Source organism: Pholcus phalangioides, unplaced genomic scaffold, assembly GCF_987345545.1.
Source record: "Pholcus phalangioides strain wild (caught in Gottingen) unplaced genomic scaffold, Ppha-v1.0 ptg000032l_1, whole genome shotgun sequence".
NCBI lineage: Eukaryota > Metazoa > Arthropoda > Arachnida > Araneae > Pholcidae > Pholcus > Pholcus phalangioides.
Window position 1 is genome coordinate 1956609 of NW_028301622.1, and position 19768 is coordinate 1976376.

General features: G+C 38.3%; 1 protein-coding gene across 1 annotated transcript in view; it reads right to left on the minus strand.

The window, feature by feature from the left end:
• LOC149066212 (cadherin-like and PC-esterase domain-containing protein 1) overlaps window positions 1-19768 on the minus strand; it is a 238295-nt gene that overhangs the window by 79778 nt on the left and 138749 nt on the right. The window contains exon 5 of the mRNA XM_089253078.1: window positions 6214-6412. Within this exon, the coding sequence (XP_089109204.1) occupies window positions 6214-6412 (199 nt within the window). The remainder of the gene's footprint in view (window positions 1-6213; window positions 6413-19768) is intronic.

The following is a 19768-nucleotide window of genomic DNA, read 5'->3' on the forward strand; positions in this document are numbered from 1 at the left end:
TAAAGAGAACCGGAAAAAGTTTCGGTTTCCCCCTAACAGAAAGGTGGATAGGAGGGTTCACCCATCATTCAAAATGAATGGTTGAAGTGTGCGATTTCATTTCATTTAGGAAATTAGGAGTATATAAAATCATTTCTTTCACATTATTCAAAATTATTTCTCAATTTTCATTGATTCTGAAATGATTTCTTTCACTTATTTGGAATTTTCATGGATTATGAAATAATTTCTTTCAAGATTTTCTGAATTCCAGAGAATTTTCGAATTTCTCACCAATTCTGAAAAAAGTTACTTCTTCCATTATTTCCAAAATTATTTCTATCATTAATGTTGAAATTACTTCTGTCACAAATTTCGAATTTTCAATAATTCCGAAATTACTTATTACATCAATTCTGCTATTAATGGAAATTCAGAATTAACGAAACGAATGACTTGCTCATATGATTATTTTAAATTCTGAATTTTCCGTATTTTAGATGATTTTCATTTATAATTCTGAAGTGATTTCTTTCACTATTTCTGACTTTTCACCAATCCCGTAATTATTTCTTTCACTGATTTTGAAACGTCTTCTATCACTAATTCTGAAATGATTTTTTTTTCATTAACCCGAGAATGATTTGTTTCATTAATTTTGAAATGATTCACTTTACTATTATGTATTATTGAATGAAAAATTATCACAGAATTAACGAAAAAAATTATTCAGCATTAATGAAAAAAATTATTCAGCATTAATGAAAAAAATTCAAAAATAATAAAAATAATTTCAAAATTAAGGAAATATTTCCAAGATTATTAGAAATTCGGAACCAATGTAAAAAATCATTCGAGAATCAGTAAAATTGCAGAATAAGTGAACCTGTAGCAAAATAAATAGATTCGGGATCAGTGAAAATTCAGAATCATTGAAAGAATTAATTTTATTAGTTGTAAAAATTCAAATTGAGTGAAAGAAATCATTCTAGAGTCACTAAAAGTTCAAAATAAAGAAACGAATAAATTCAGAATTAGTGAAAGAAATAATTTCAGGATTCCTAATTTCCTAAATCAATAATTGGAATCGCACACCTTGTGATTCCATTTGAGAGAGAGACATTGCACCTCCGGGTGACGTAATTACAATCTCTACATTCTTAGTAACACAAGAGGCATTACCACGCCGGAGATTAGTTACTACGAGCAAGAAAGATAACAAAGCGTCACGAAGGGGCGAAGTTTGTGGCGAAACTAAATTTCAAAGTTCATTAACGAAAAATGGAAGTATTTTTTAGTGCATCAGTAAATGATAGCAGGGTCCCCAGCCGTTACTATTGTCATCTCGATGCAAGTGAACCGCATTTGATTAAATCAGAAAAAAAAAATGAAAGCATTTCTTAGTAAATCAATAAATGAAAGTAAAGATGGAAGGATGGGGGAAAAATCTCGAATGGGTTACAAAAGGAATCGGACACACAACCCGTTTTGTGTGTGTCCAGTGCTCTAACCATTGCTCCAACTGCGGATGTCGGATTCAAGCAAAATTAGGTGTGCGTATGTGTGTATATATATATACAGGGTGATTATAAAAAAACTATCCCGACATATGGGACCCTAACTATCATACCATTCACAGAAACTGAATGAAATTTTGGCATAAGGTATCTTGATGTATGCGCTCAAGAATGATATGGAAAACAACAGTGTCACTCTAATAGTTACGGTTACAGTGAGAAAATTTCGAAAATATCAAATGGCAACACCAAGTTTTTTGTATTGGAATGTGATCTCCATTGTGAAAAACCCGAAATAGCGTTCGAACGGCAACTGTAGCATGAAAATCACCGGCGGTAGATAGGCTAAAAGTGAGGACAACCAATAAGGACAGAGAAGCAGCATAAAATAAAGCATTTTATTGTGTTTTCCACATGACCTTGTGGAGGACTAATCAGGCTGGGATCTCAGCCGAATGAAATGAACATTAATGCTCTGGTGCACGGCAAAGTCCTTTTTACTTTTTCCTTGCCTAGCTCCGGGGATTTTCGTGATATATATATATATAATAGTTAAACATCACCAGCAAAAATTTCGCTGAGTGACGTAATGGTTATCACTCATTTCGGCCAATCACGATACTCAAAATTTCTGTAATGTAACTAGGAATGTAGGATTTGTTTATAAGTCTTCGGGTGGGCTTACTAATTCCGAAATTTTACTGACTTTCAAATAATTCTTTTGCATTAATTAATATTAATAATCCTGGAAATATTTCTATTTGTTCCGAAATAATTTTTTTTTCATAAATTCTTAAGTAACTTCTCTGATCAATTCTGTAATAATTGTTTCTATTTATTCTGAAAATCTCACTAATAGAATTATCAATTCGTTTTCAATGCCTTTACAGTTCTGTTTGAGTATTTATCAGCGTTTTTGTAAATTCTGTAATTACTTGTGTCATTTTGAAGAAGTCTCATCCCCTTCTCCAATTTTTTTTTTACAGATTTCAATTCAAGCTGCACCGAAAAATCTGTCAAAATTGTTAAAAGACGGCCGTGCTCCCAATACAGTCACTCACGTAATGTTCCAAAATAATTCTTGTCTATAACATCAAAGCAGTTTTGTGTTTAAAAGTCGAATATTTAGTTTAGCTTCCAATAATTTCTTGCGTAAAGTTTTCAAAACGGCAAGACTAGTGCACGTAATACACTGTTTACGCAATTCCCATGCAAATTCAAATCGAATAAGTGAAATGCCAAAACGCATAAATTCTTGTCACACAAAATTATCCCTTTTTAAAAAAAAAAAAAATTCCCATTAATCCCCTACCCGAAGGTAAGACCCCCTTAGCAGCAATTTACGCAATGGCTCTCGCTCAAATAACATCACGAGGATGGCAGCAGCATGACGCTAACATTAATTGGATACCCGAAACTAAAAATTGATGCAGCAGAACCAGAAATCACATTTGGTGGTAAAAATTCCAATATTTTTTTCTCCCCTCCAAGCTCTCTCTCTCTCTCTTTTACCTTATTATTATTTTTTTGATAGAAAAACAGCGGAATATCTTGAAGAACATCAAGTAAACATGCCTCGGCTGAAAGATAAGAAAAGATGAAGGGATTTATAAGCAATCTTGGGGGCACCACCAGGAGGTAGGAGATGGTGTAACAGACGTGGAGATGATGACGCAAGAAGCGATAAGCTCATTCAATGAACCCTTCACATCCACCTGCCGTTAAGGATAACGAGATCTCTTCCAGATTTTTATACCGAGCTTCTTGTGGTGGGGAAAAACGGGGGTGGGTTTGGGGGAATATAGCGCTCGAGGCTCAAATCAGGCATTGAAGGCGAGATGGGCGGGGGGGGGGGAGAGGGCGCGAACTTGTACCCTAAAGCAAACGCTGGTCTCAGCAATTAGACGCGTGAAGAATTTTCGTTTTCAGTTCCGATTTGCATAATGAAATCAGCAATCAGCGTTTAACGCTGCGGAACCACGATCGAGGTTCAAGGATTTCTCGCGATTCTGCTGTGCGTGTGTGTGTGTGTGTTTACGAATGCGCACGTGAAAGCAAGATTTTCCACCGTGTGCAGAAAATCCACCGACAACAATTCACCGCTAGGAAAATTCACAGACAAATAAATAATCGACAGAGTGACATAGAGAGCAAGCGAATAAACAAAATGAGCTATTGAGTGAGCGTATTGACAAATGAGCAAATCAGTGAGCAGGTGAGCGAGTCAATCATGCTGCCATTCACTCAATCGGTCACTTGGTCTGATTCATATTTTCACTCACACTCTTGGTAGCTCACTTCCCATATGAGTGACTGTCTCTCACACACGGTTAGTGACTGAGGGGACAAGGACATCGCTGACTCGGCTACCCATATGATCACTGGCTCACTCAATCGATATTTCATTCCATCGCTCACTAGGCCATTCACTGGTTCACTCACGTGGTTACTCAATCGCTTACTTAGTCACTCATACGGTTACTTACACACACACTAGCTTATTCACAAATTCATTCCATCATACACTCGCTATCACATTCTCTCACTTGCTCAATCCCTCGGTCGGTCACTCACTATTGACGAACAGTCGTCACTGAATTTTGCCAGCGTTGGAATTTTCTATCGGTAAATTGCGTGGCGGTGAATTTTCCGTAAATCATTTTCACCTACCTATAAAATCGGTACGGCTATCACAACGCGGACGATTTAAATGGTAAATTTTGCGCAGCACCACAAAACCGAGTTCTGCTTGTGTAGAATGGTTTCACACCCGCCGAACTACGCGATTCTAAAAAAACCAAAAACTGTTTCGGAGGAGTGGCTACCCAACATCCACCATTAAAATAACCTTCACTGTACTAACCACACCTCAAAACTGGGTTTTTGAATGAAGCTGAGGGTGTTGAAATATTTGAAAAATGATGGGGGGGGGGGGATTTCCTCTCTTTCTTTCGTTCTATACGAGTGCTCTTCAACCAAGGTTCTCCATGATATTACTAGAGGGTTCGTGGAAATTAATACAGTAGAGGTGGTTCTACTGAGACGGCTGATGACGGCTCAGTTCCACTTTGGTAAGATGCCAGAGTCTTATACCTTAGCCTGGAAGATAAGGACCCTTCGTAGTCCTACGAACTTTCACCGCCTCATAGGTCTTGTCAGGTTTTTGGAGCAGAACGTTCACCATATGCACGACAAAACCAGAGGCGCACGTGAACCGAGAGGAGGCACCGACCCGACGTATGTGCCATCAAGGGAGTGCAGCAGTCAGGTGAGACAGTACGATTTGCGGCCAAGACTCAGAGGAGTTACTGACGTCACGCACCCGCCCTCGCGAGAGAGCGGCAGCCAGGCGATTATTTACAACTTGCGGCCTAGACGACGGCGGACCGATACTAGACCGCCTCATTACTGAAGACCGATACCGACAATCGAACTGATATGTGGGAGCTGGACAATGGATGGCTGTGATTAGCTGATTTACTCTGCGATTCGAAATTTTATATTTATTATTGACAATCATTAGATTTAGATTATTGACAATCATTCGATTAACTGACGATGGCAAGATTCTTATGGGAGGGCTATCATCGCATAATCTTCTTTATAATTTCGATTGTCGATTGGCGTTTTATGTTTAGAGTTTAATCACCTGTTATATGATTTTAGATTGACGATCGTCTTCATATATATATATATGTATATATTTTTTTTTGGTTGCCTTCGTATGAGGCGACAATGTTTTGTTTTTATAATAAAACTTTCCGGATACACCCACCCTTCGGGAACGCTTCGATATCTCTATGAGATGGGAAGCGGGGTGTGTCCGGTCTTCAAAGGTCAAAGGTTCTACTGAGACCATATGGTGCACTTGTGGTCGACTGATATTCTGAGGGTGTCATCCTCTGAGTGACAAAATCTTCCCCAATTCTTTACGTGGACGTATCTCTTGATTTCTCTTCATGAATAGAAGAATCTTTTCGTGAGATAAGCATGTGCAGTCCGAAATTTTCTTTATTTTCATTCGTTAGCCAAATCGATGCAAATTGTTTGGCGACATCAGACTATGTATCATCCTTATTTGGCTACCTTGATCAGTGGACACTCGTTTTTTAGCAATATAGGTAAGTCGGCACTAGTTTTTAGCGACATTAGCTCATAGATACCCCTCTAGCAACATCGATGAGTGGACACTAGTTTTTTTAGTGATATTGCCTCATGAAACTTGGTTTATAGCAACATCCGTGCGTGAAGTCGCCGATTTATAGCATTCCCTTATGAACTAATCGCTGTTTGACAACATCGGCTCATGGACACAATCTATTTTGCATCATGGATCAGTGGACACACTGTTTAGTAACATCGCCGAATGAACACACTGTTTAGCGACATCGATATCAGTGAGTGGACAATAGTTTTTCAGTGACATTGGCTAATGGACACTAGTTTCTTTAGCAACATCCGTGAGTGGAGTCGCTGTTTGGCAACATTGGCTTATGGACACTTTATTTTGCGTCACGGGCGAGTGGACACGCTGTTAAACAACGTCGCTGAATGAACACTCGCTATTCAGCAACACTGTCTAGCAAAACCGTTGGGTGGACGCTCGTACTTAAGAAAACATCGGTAAATATTTATGCAATAATTTTAGGCATGTCAAGCCGAACAGTTCCCCCCTGGAAAACATACACACATTTAAAACAAGGCATTTTCGACTTACTGTCCATAACGAAATAGACTGTACTGTTTTTCTCCACAAGATGGTGTTTCTTGTACCACGGTGGACTGTGGATTTGGAATCCGTGCTTCTCGAGTGACCTCTGGTATAGCGGCAGGTCCCTGGCGACGACATTCCTCATCCCACGGACGACGGCCACTTTCTTCTGCTGGCGAAGAATACTCAACGATTGGTTTTCGATCTGCGTTGAAAATAAAATTTCCTTAAATTCCGATGTTAATAGCAAAAAGTTTTGATGAAATCAAATATATTTTCCCTAGGTTTCATGCAAACTAGATATCATTAACTTTTAGTAGGAATTTGTTTCCCCGGGGGGGACCATTTTAATGTTCCGGGAAACGTTCACGATTTAAGAATCCGGAGAATGATGGGAAAAAGGAACCTCCACACACATTCGGAATTCCTTTAATAATGGTTCGAGGGCAGAAAAAACATTTTATCAAGTTATTATTTGTACAGAAATCGATTGCCTCTGAAGGAATTTCAAATAAGTTATTATCACTAAACTTTTTCTTATCACAAAATGGTAGATATATTAATCTAAGGTGCGGTAGGACCTCTCAGTAACGGACATACATGGAAGCAAAAATTTTACCGCTAATGGGGTGGTATGATATACAGCGTAGCCTCATTTATACGAGTTTCACATTTATACGACGTTTTCCTTCGGTCGCAATTGGTTCCGATTAAATTTTAATGTCAAAATTTTTTTCTGTTTAAGTAACAAAAAGTACTGTAAAACACCGGTGTTTATGCATAATCACCAATCATCTCGATAAAGAAATTTTGGTGAAGTAGTTAGTAAAGTGAAATTTAATCAAAAACACCAATTCTGGCCATATACCACTATATTCAATTTACTGCCATTATTGAGATGGGTTGGAAATGAAGGCGCTGTCTATCGGTGGTGATAGAAGGCCTCCACACTCAGCTTGTGACGTCAATAAGTAGTCCATTTTCCCTCAGAATGTATATATTCAGGGAAAAAAAATCCCTGCTCGGGTGCCAATATCATCGTTATGAGGAAAAGAAATGATCGGGCTCAGAATTGGCGATTTCTATGCTCCACATCCAATCACTATGCGGTATTTGTGAGCCAATCAGGAAGATTCTACGCCAAAATAAGAAGAAACTAAATAGGATGCTGCGTTTCAAAATGTGGCAAAATTGCTAGGTTGTCTGAATGACGTTTGTGGCAAACACTGCAGATACCTTCTATCTCTAGGAGGTGCTGCTCGAGCTCGTTAGGGTAAATATCTTAGCTATAGCCTCCCTTGGATTCGAACCCGTGACAGCAACCATCACGGTGGTAGACGAGCATCTCACTATCATGCCACTCGGGCGCCCATCTCCGTTACTATCACTTTTAACGGTGATTATGCATAATTCTCAAATAAAGTTGGAAAGAAATATGGATAAATTTGAAATTTTTTCCAGCTTCTCTTCATTTAACTAACTAATGACTTACGCTCATACATGATGCTACACTACACATATTTTGCACTAAAAATTGAATTAATGTAAGTGTGAAGAAAATGCGACCATTCATAACATTATCAGTCTTGTAATATTTGCTTTCTTCACACGCATAAACCAAGAAAACCATTCGAATTCACTATCCTGTATCATAGTAATGTGCGGTTAATTGACGATTTATCATATTTACCAATACGAGCTTGGAATTAAGCATAATCTTAGTTGAATATGATAAATTCTCGATTTATGACCAAAAATGAATAAATTAGAGTTTGCCTGATTTTACTGTCGGCTGTCGAGTGTCCGCTAACGGGGAGTGAAAGACATTAAAGTCCTATTCCATGGCACCGAGGATCAGAAAAGTGTCCGTTAACGGGAAGTATTCGTTTGAAGAGGTTCTACTGTATATGAGTTGACTAGCTGTAACTAGCAGCTTGAATCGCGTGAATTTGGCAATCAGAAAATTGTCTATAATGATTTCCCCCTTATAAAATTTGGACTCCCTTGGGGATTAAATTTTCAGAAATCTCGTTGTAGTGATTCGCTCTGTATTGTCAGGCGTGTCCTGGCAGAGACAATGGCTTTTCTTTCCCAGTTCACTTTAGCATAATATCTAGAAAATAACTGTTTCCTTGATCTCTGTATTGTAAAATATAATACTATACTGACCAAATGCCATATTTATAGCTTCTGCTGTTTGGACGCGGCGATGATTGCGCCATATGAAATTTTAAACAACCCCCCTCTCATATATTACCTCCCTGAGATGTTGAATTTCGAAAGATCCTCTTTTAGTATGTATGAGTCTTAGCAAACTGAAATTACTGACAAAATTTTATATTTATACATGGTTTCGGCGAAGCGCGATTTCTCTGGGTCACCTTTGAACCCTTTTATGACCCCTTTAGGGGTTCGAATTACGGAAAACCCCTTCATACTGAGTCCTTACTTTATAAAATGTCCTTACATCGACTAAATTAAATATTTTTACCTCCAGCGGTTTCTACTCTGCACCATTTCGCTATATAACCTCTGAACCCCTACGGGGTTTAATTTCGAGAGACCCTTTCATAGTGTTTCCCTACCTCATGCAATGAAACTACAGACCAAATTCCATACTCGTATTCATAACTTCAGTGATTTCGGCTCGTCGATGATGGATCGATCAGTCCGGACATGTCATTATACATGGTGGTAAATATCGAGCGTCCAATAATTACGCACGTGATTCCTTGTGAAAAACTAAAACAGAAAAGTGTTTTCCGTTTTTGGATCGGACGAATATTGAGTTAAAAAGGTTTGAAATTTTGTGACGTTTAATTTTTCTAACGGTCAGTTATGTACCAAATTCCGAACGAAAATACATTTCTCCGCCAGCAGCGGGTTGTCACTGTTTGAAAATTAACTGAAATATTCAATCCCATTAGAAGCCAAGTCCTGCCAGCTTCCTTCACACGATTGGCGTTTTTTCTCTCCACGTAGTGTGATATTATAAACCTTTTTATTATGTATAAGTTTCGTCCCCTATATTGGCAAATTTATCACCAGGTTTTTAAAGTGTAAGCGGAATGACATCTGTTTGAAATTTTTTTAGCCAAATCAACACTTGGCGCGATTTGTTTACCTTGAATATCAAGTCAAATTTTTTGAGGGAAGGAGCATACAATTCGTACGTGTTTTACTGCGCGATCGTTACTGATTTTGTTCTAAAAAGAAAAACTGATTTTAGGGTACTTTTGGGGCACTGATTCCAATTCTGACATTGGTTTTATCAGATCGGCTAAAGTTTTTGGTTTGAGGTGAAAGTTTAATTTAAATGGTGATACCATAAGCCAGCCGCGGATCTATGGGGGCGGGCGGGGTGATCACAATGAAAAACGCGACAATTCATAAAATTTTTGGAACTTTTATATGATAGTATTGCATTTTAAATCAACCCGTTGAAAATTACCTTTATAAACGTTTTCGATTAAATAACAAATTCAAGAAAACTTGACTGAAAAAAATAGGAAAAACCAGTAAATTTTTTCAAAAAATTCTGGACGGAGAAAGAACGGAAAAAAATCGGGACTATTCCTGAAAATACGGGGCAAAATGATGGATGTATAGTCACCGTATTCACGGTGTCGAACTCATTTATTTATTATCATTATTTTGTAAAATCACCCCTTCCAAAAACGAGCTCTGGATCCACTCGTGCCACAAGCAGCACACAGATCACATTGGAACTGTACGAAATGTAAATCATTAATGAACTTAATATCATTACATAAGTTCAATATGTCTGGTGTATAAATCTAATCACTGATGTCTGGTAATGATGTGTTGAATAAAATAGGAAAGTAAATAAAAAGTCGAAAGAAAAATTTCCATACAAAAATTAATGGCTGCAGACTATATTGAAATATTAATATAATGCATTATCTCAAAAACTAGAGCCGATTCGGTAAAACCAACACCTCCGCCCCCCAGTTTTGAATTCAGCAGCCCCGATTAACCCTAAAACCATTAAAATTTCCTTCGGGAACATGAAAATGCTTCTTTTTCTTTCCTAAAATTTGGTGATTTCAATCTACTCACAAACATTTAGTTTTATAGTAGTTATTAGAGCCAGTGTATTATTCGGGAAAAATAATTTTGAAGAATAACTTCATCTCAAAAATCTTTAAGGATAGTTCAGGATAAAAGAATGCTGAATGCCATCAAATTAGAAATTATAATCAAAAAATATATAAAATAGACTCGCTACATTCAGGAGAACAAAACAAAATGACTAAGGCTTATTTATACCTTTGTAAAGCTAGCCGTTGAGAGATGCAAAAAACATTCTGATTTTGACTTGTAAAGAAATTTTTTTTCTCTTTCCTGAAAAGTGCGAGGAAAACAAACTCGCTTTTATATCTTTCTGTGTGGGGGTTAATATATTTTTAGTATTTCCAAAAATACGTTTGGTGAATTTGGCAGGATTTTGAAGTGACGTCATTGATTTTTTAAAGCGTTATAACTCTAACTATGGGTTAGATCAAAAAACTGAAAACACTTTTCCATATTAGTTTTTCACAAGGAATCACGTGCCTAATTATTGGGCGGTCGATAGTTACCAACCTGTATAGATTAGACTTTCTTCTGATAATGATCTTGGAGGGAAAAAGAAAAAGGCAGTTTCTTTTACGTGCGAATATTTTTCAAGTGTTTATGAAGAAAAATTTAATAGTGTTGTGAAGGTTGCTAGCATTGTTTTTGAACTGAAAACAAAATGAATTCTGATAAAAATTTAAGTCAACTTTCAGATGACGAATTTTTCGAAAATACACTCACGACCATAAATTAAGGATAATGCCAGCTCCGGCAAATAAAGGTTCAGAAACAAAACAAACGTTACTTATTCATAAAGCCCATTTATTAAACAAAAAAAAAAGAACAAAAACGATGGTGTATGTATGATACCATTCATAAAAACTGCGATTTTTGCTCCCTGGAGCAATTGTAAAAAATATCTCCTTTACAAAAACTTACAACCATCATACCAACCATGTAATAGTATGTCTCCCATGCGATGAAATACAGTCCGTACAACGCCTAGGCATGCTGAGTATCAAATTATCGATCTGATCTTGGGGAAGATCACTCCACTCAGCAAGCAATGCTCTCCGAAGTTCCGGTACACATGTAGGAGGTGGTTGACGGGCGGCAACTCGTCGGGCAAGCATGTCCCACACATGCTCTATCGGATTCAAGTCAGGTGAGAATGCTGGCCATTTCCATACGGGTTATATCCTCAGATTCAAGGCATTCGTTTACGATGTTTGCTCGGTGAGGACGGGCGTTGTCATCCATAAACACAAATTCTGCGCCCGTGGCATCCCTAAACAAACGTACGTGTCGTTCCAGAATGATGTCCCGGTAAATGTGGGCTTTCATGGTTCCGGTTTGAACATGCAGATCTGTTCTGGAACCCAGTATAATTCCACCCCAAGCGAGTAATGCTGCACCACCGTAACGGTGTCGTTCAATGATGTCTTGGTGGTAACGGGTACCTGGCGCTCTCCATATGAAAGTCCGACGAGAATCAGACTGCAAGCTAAACCTGGACTCGTCGGAAAACATCACACAAGCCCACTGTGACGATGTCCACATTGCATGTTCTGTACTCCAGGTTAATCGCTGCCGACAGCGAGTTGCCGTGAGCGGAACACATCTGACAGGCCTGCGAGCATATAGACCAATATCTCCCAAACTGTGGTACCCGTGGCTGCAGATAGCTGACGAGACAGGTCGGAGGCTTTGCTCCGTCTGCTTCTTTTGGCAGTTACTGCCAAATACCGGTCTTCATTCGGCGTTGTAACTCGCGGGCGGCCTGTACTGTAACGTCTACCAACATTTCCGTTATCTTGGAATCGTTGCCAAAGCCTAGAGATGGCACTTTGGGCAATTCCAAGTTCCTCGGATACTTCCATCTGAGTACGCCCACATTCCAGGCGACCGATAATTCTACCACGTAAAAAATCATCCACATGCGTCATAACTATTCGCTTATGACACTGAGCGCCTTACAGAACTCTTGTGAACAATTTTACTTCTTTGCCACCATTACTTATATACCCCCCCTCCCTCTTACACTCTCGTCATTGTGACGTACTATCGGCATCATCTGGTGGCTTCCTGAAATTTGCATATCATTCTTGCAGATGTGTGTGATGATTCCACAGGTGAAATTTTTACTTTAGATTTCGATTTCCGTGTGATTCTGAATTATCCTTAATTTATGGACATGAGTATATTTTTATAAAGTAATTTGAAAGAAAGCTCTACAGAGAATCCGAAGCTTTTATTCTAAGACCTGAGAATCACTGCACTGACGTGACGTGACCGTCAGTTTAGTGTGTTTCGGCCTTTGCACATGCGATAACTAAAAACAGAGAAATTTCTGATTAAAATCACGTGGAACAATGGTTTCAAAAGCAACAATTTCAAAACGCCTCTTTCTTGAAGATTCGTTTTTTCGTTACTTTATTTCACTATCAATTCCATCAATTTTCCCAGAGCGTTTCAGATTACATTAGCTGTGCAATGGACTTAGGATCTCGGCTCTATGTTCAGAATTTAATATTTTAGTGCCGTCTAAAAAATAAAACAATAGATTTTTTGTCAAAATTCACGTATTGTTTCACGAAAACTGCAAACTCTCGGAGAATATTTTGTGTTCCTTAAAACTTTTCGTTTATTTCACAGATAAGTTAGGCCCGTGATGGATTGCGGAAAATTCTCTGACTACAGTCCGACATGAGTCAGTAAGGGCCGTATTCACCGACATGGTTTAAACCTGTAGTTACAATTTTTGGGTAAGAGATCAACATAGATTGGTTAAAACCCTGAATTCAACCAATCCGTGTCGATCTCTTATCAAAAAATTGTGACTACAGTTTAAACCATGTCGGTGAATACGGCCCTTAGTGATGCAGTAGTTGGTGTTAGTGAGTGAGTAACCAGGTGATTGAGTGTGTAAGTGTGAGCAACTTGGTGATTTCATGATGGAATGAGCAAACTAGGAAGCTGATGATAGAACGGGTGACCTATTGAGTGACCTAGGAAGCAAGTAAGCGACCTGGACATGAAGTGAGTGACAGGCCTACTGAGAGTTATCGAGGGACTTCATGAGTAAGTGAATGACCTACTTAGCGATATAATGAGTGGTTTAGTAAGTGATGTAACGAGCTACCTAGTGATTGACTGAATGACCTGATGAGTGAGCGAGCTAGCTTTAGTGACAGGCCGGTTTCCGCTCAATCATTCATTCACGTCAATGATTCACTCGCTCATTTGATCAATCACTCGCTTATTCATACATTCAGTCGTTCATTTGCTCACTCAATCATTCATTCACTCGTGTCGAATTGAGGTAGATGAATTCTTTGTCTGTGAATTTTCCATTCGGTGAATTGTTGGCCGGCGAATTTTCCTAGCGGTGAATTTTCCGAACACGGCCAGTGATACACATGCTACTAAGTAGCATGAAAGCATGTCCCTTCCGAGAATATGCTACCAATGAGATTATTACTTACATTAGCACGAATGCTACCGATAATCTCATTGGTTGCATATGCTCGAAAAAGCATGCTTTCATACTACTTAGTAGCATGTGTATCACAGACCCTCATAGCAACACACAGCACCGAATCTATTCCACCACGTTATAACCACCACAATGTTTTTTAAAAAAAAAAAAAGTGGCCCGCACGTAATCGGTTGCTTTAAAAAATATTTCTACTTTATAAAAAAAAGGGTGAAAAAGACGGGGATTACACTATAAAAGTTTGATGAAAGTTCTTTTATAAAAGTTAAAAATGCAACCAATAAGCGTATCGGTTACATTCGAGCGAACTTAACCAATAGACTTATTGGTTGGGTTCTTTTTTTCCAAGTTTTGTAAAAAGATCTTTCATCAAACTTTTACACTGTAATCCCGGCCCAAAGGCTGTTAGACGAACTACGGACCGGTGGCTATGGTTTATTTGTTTTCAAAAGTTTCTGAATCTGTTATACACACGCTTCTTCACCAAACACTAACTCTGGCCATATAGCTATATTACACTATATTGCAATTTACTGCTATTAATGAGATGGGTTTGGAAATGAAGGCGCTGTCGGTTGTAATCTATCCTCAAATTAATACAAATGCAACGCCACAACAGGCAAAATGCCCAACGAGGTGGTTGAGAAAAAAATGTCCATAAACGCGTATATCTCTATCTACACTAGTTAATACAAGATATACAAAAAAAAACTAGTTAATTTTGTAGAGATACTGATTTTTGGAAAGTTTCATCTCTGCCCCTACAGGGACTCGAACTCGGGTCTCTCGAATGTCGATCGAATACTCTACCAATTAAGCTATAGTGACAGATAGAATATTTAACCGATGTAGCGCATATACATGCTGGATGATACCGTGCATGCAGGCCCGTCATTTAGGGGGGTGGGCACTTAAAAAAAAATATATATATATATACGCACACACAAATATATATATATATACATACATTGAGTATATGTGCTTTGTTCCCCCCCCCCGTAAAAAATTGAAATGACGGCCCAGCGTGCATGGTCGGCGACAGCAATCAGCTATGGCTCGTAAATGACATCAGGCCACCAGATGGCGACATATTTAGAGAAAAATGTACTGTTTCTCTAAATATGTATATCAATGTACACGGTGGGTAAAAATGCATAAAAACCGGAAAAATAACCAAAATAAGAAACGATTTGCAGGGTTAGCAACTCTTAGGTCACGGGAATTTTTTTAGCATAGAGAAAAATCTCGAAAACAGCCGATGTGGCGCTGACGTACACAAGTCAAAAGAAAAGATACGCAAATAAAGAGCAGAATGCCTCCAAAACGTTTATTACAGCACCATGTGTTCCACATGACGACCACCACAAGGGATAACACATTGCAGGCGAGTCACAAATCCAGCAACGACGGAGTACCGCAGGTCCGGGTGTATAGTATACATGACACCTCTCGGCGGATCGCATCTTTCAGTTCCGACAGATTGGGTGGACCAGATAGATACACTCGGGATCTCAAATATCCCCATAACCAGAAGTCTGCCGGTGTCAAATCTGGAGACCGAGAAGGCCATGGGAACCTGCAACGCCTGCTAATGATTTTGTCTTCCTCGAACGTCTGTATCAGGAGTGCCTTGATCGGATTAGCTGTGTGACTAGCTGTTCCATCTTGTATAAACGTGACGGTAGAAAGCGCATCTCTTTCACGCAAACATGACACGACCTTCTCACGCAGAAGCGTTAAATAACGTTGCGCATTCACCGTAGCCATTTTCCACCCATTTACTGAGCACTGCGTTTCACAGAAGGGTCCTATGATGAACGAACCTGTGAACCCACACCACACAGTGCCGTCTTAATGCATAGGCCCACCCGGGGGCCTCACAAAAATTCGATTCGGTTGAAGTTTTCTAGAATTTACCAGGTAAGGCCACAGAAACACCACTTGGCCAGGGGGCCCATGATGCTCTTAAGACGGCCCTGACACCACGCTGTCAATTTTGTGGGAATGCAATGGTTTCTGCGTGTACCCCACATGGATTAGACGTCACCCAGATAGTTATGGGTATTAACGTCGCCATGAAGCGAAAAATGAGCTTTGTCTGTCCACAAGATATTAAAGATTCATTTGGGATTCTGTTCGATTTTGGAGGGAGCCCACCTCGCAAATACTTCCCTCTGTACGGTGCGGTATCTGCTGGTAAAAGTTCATGGGATGACTGCTATCTGTATAGGCACAGATAAAGGATTCCACGAATAATATTGCGTATCGAGGATGGTGGTAAGCCCAAGCGTCTGGCGGACTCTCGAACACTGCTGGTCCCTGCAACTGATACGGGTGCTGACGTTTCCATTTCGGCTGCAACACGCGGAGAACGTGCCTTCTTTAACCTTTTACACGGCGAAAGTTTAGGTGAATTGCATAAAATGTAGTTGAATATTATTTGAAACAAATATTCCAAAAATTCATACTGTTCTCAAAACTAACTATAGAATGTCCTATAAATTCACGAATAGTTTCAAATTTCATAAAATTTGAAGGAATTGGTACGTTCGAATATGATTTGCAAAAGAATTATTCTGGCGATAGGGGATTTTTCTAGTACGTAAAATAAACAGCTAGTTCAGTTTTTCGTCGATAGAGGGTGCTAAACAAAAGCAAACGTCGTAATTTTGGATATGAATTTTTCTTTTGGATCTGAATTTTTCTTAAATCTTTTCTGTGTCCGAAACGTTTGCAAAGCTTCAGCCGGTGATGCGTAGCTGAGGTAAAACAACTTCACCAATAGTGTTTTATCAGCTCCTCCAAGAGATACAAAACCTCTCTGCACTGTTTGCCATAAACGTCATTCAGATTACCTAGCAAGTTTGCCACATCTTGAAACACAGCATCCATTTCGTTTCTTATTTTGGCGTAGAATCTTCCTGATTGGCTCACAAATATAGTGATTGGATGCGAGGCATAGAAATCGCCAATTCTGAGCCCGATCATTTCTTTACCTCACACAAGGATGATACTTTCTTTCAATCGAGTACAACTCAGGTATATCACTATCTATGGGCGATATTTTTTTTACTACCTAGTGAGTTGTACCGGAAGTGTAACTGTGTGTACCTAACAGTCTGAGTGCGTATGTAGTGTTGTTTGATTTTTCAGTGTCGCCATCTATATTTCAGAAGTGAAATGTAATGATTGAATACATGTACTGTTTTTATAGGCCTGTTGCTCTCGGTGGAGAGACTTTCTTAAGGGGAGATCGACTCGCATTCGCGCCTTGAAGTTGGGAACCACAGAAAACCAACTTCAACAACGATGATACTGTTAGGAGCAGAGAAATTTTTTTTCCTGAATATTTCTGAGGGGAAATGGACAACTTACTGTCGTCACAAGCAGACTGCGGAGGCCTTTTATCTTTAGGTGGTGTTGGCTTTATCCACCAATAGCCCCCCGGTGGCTTTATATGAAGACCTTGATAAGGCTAATATCTTTATTGACATCTTTTCTCGTTCCTACAGTCCTGTTAGACAGGGCTATGCCCATCCTCCAGTGACCTCACGGAAGATCATCCGTTTTTTAATGTGACATAATGACATGTTCAATACCCAGACAATACAGTCCATTATTTCCTCTCTTTCCACCAGTGCATCCCCGGGTCCCGATGGAGTTCCAGGCATTTACTTCAAACTCCTTTCCGATGTTATATCTCCGCTCCTCAGATTTTCCTACTTTTACATACATCCGTGAGATTATACCTCATTCCTGGCACTCCGCAATTATTATTCCGGTCTACAAAAAGAAGGGTTCTACTTCAAATCCATGCAATTATCACCCGATTTCCTTGACTGACATCACCTGCAAAATTTCAAGAGATGTATTGCCAATCGCCTCCTTCCATATGCAATTGAGATGGATCTTATACCTCCTACACAATATGGTTTCATACCGGGCCGCTCGTTACCTGTTCAGCATCTAGTCGCCCATGACAGTTGGTCTAGATCTATCGACGAAGGTCACAATGTTGATGTAATCTATGTGGATTTTAATAAGGCATTCGATAAAATCGACAGATCAATTCCTTTAAAAAGTTAACCTTAAAAAGTGAACGCCCATAAGGCGTTCCTGGTAAAATAGTCAGGACAATTCATGTCCTACTGTCAGACAGATTCCATTGTGTTCGAGTCGCCCCGTACCAAGCGGCGTCATCCAAGGATCTGTGCTGGTTCCCATTCTATTCTCTTTGTTCACTAATGACATAGCTCAAGTCTTCTCTCCCATTCCCATTTTACTACTTGCAGATGACAAAGCTATTCTCAACGACGGACCTCTATGCTGGATTCTTCTCTTCCTTGGACGATTTTAACTTTACTCCTTATATGAAGTGTTTTTCTGTTTGATTTATGTTCTTTTATGTTTCCAGTTTTGAATCTTACCAGTGTAAGTGCAGTCTGCCTACTGGGATGTGTGATAAAATAAGAAATAATAATAAAAACCTTATGTAAGTGCCAGTAACAGGGAAATTCAGAATTGAGCTGGTCATCGTTTTCCATGAATTTTATTTGCTGTGATTTGCTCTTGTGCAGCGTCCTCTATAGACAAAAAACTTATTTTCTTATAGAAAAAAACCGTCTGTGAAAACAACTTTTTTGCAAACCGTACACACACGCGTTCAAGTACGTACACTAATTTCTTTGATATTTATGATTTTTTAAACTACTTACGAATTGATGAGCACCAAGTGGTTTTTTTTTTTATAAACTAAAAAAATATTCATTTACATGAAAAATTAAAAATATCTAAAGAATGTACAACATAACATTAAATTTCTAAAAAGTTGAAAAACCAAAAAATTCAAAATTTGAAACCTCCAAACGTAATTTACCGATTCAAAATTATATTAGTCAAAAATTAAAAATTTACGAACGGGTGGTAATTTGAGCATTATGACTTCTCCGTATAAGTTTTTGTCAAGGAATCATGTAGTACAGTTTTTGGTGATCAATTGTACCCCCTCCCGCCCCTTTTTCTTGTATGTGTGTTTCTCTTCCGTAAAGAAGGGCCAATTTGATGAAAAAGTGTTTTAAATTGAATTTCACATTTTCCCATGGTCCATATAGCAAATATACCAAGTTTCAATCGAATAAGTCTACCAGATCTAGCGCTACGTAGGTCCGAGTGGTTTCAGTATACTGACGCGGCTCAGACCAATTTAGCACCCGTCAGTATGTTGACACTACTACGACCTACGTAGTGTCCGTTCTGGTAGACTTATTCCATTTAAACTTGAATATATACACTATATGGTCCATGGAAAAAAGAAAAATTCAATAAAAAGTGCCACTTTTTCACCTAGTGGTCGAAAATTGAATTTTTCATTTCATACATCTCTCTTCCATTGTCTCATTAAGATATCCTAAAAATTTAGCTGTATTCGGAAAAGCAGTTTTTGAGAAAAACTACTCGGACTACGGGAACTTTAATCACCCTGTATTTCGTAACAGAAAGTACTTCAAATTCTAGGGTGAAAATTTTTTTTAATGATAAATGTGAACTAAAATTAAGTCGAGGAAAAATTCAATTACAACGTGAAATATACATATTAAAAAAAAAATATTAGAATTAAAAACTTAATTTACTTCGAAAAATGAAGTTGGAGAAATTAATAATTAATTTCTTCAAGTATTAAAATTTAACAACTACATAAGCTTACGTAGGGAGAAAAATGAGAATGGAAGCATTGCAAACAAATAAAATAACACTAACAATTATACATTAAAATTGGGAAAACTGCGAAAATTCTCGTAGAAAAATTCAAACAAAGAAATTATCAAATACGAAAAAATTAAATTAAAAATGTTGCAAAATTTTTAATATTAAACATCATATTTGCAAAACAGAAAAATTGGTAAATGCGAAAATGAAGGAAAAAAATCATTTATTAATTTTCAAGTTTTTTTTAGTTATTATAAAATTGATGGAAATCGAAGAAAAATT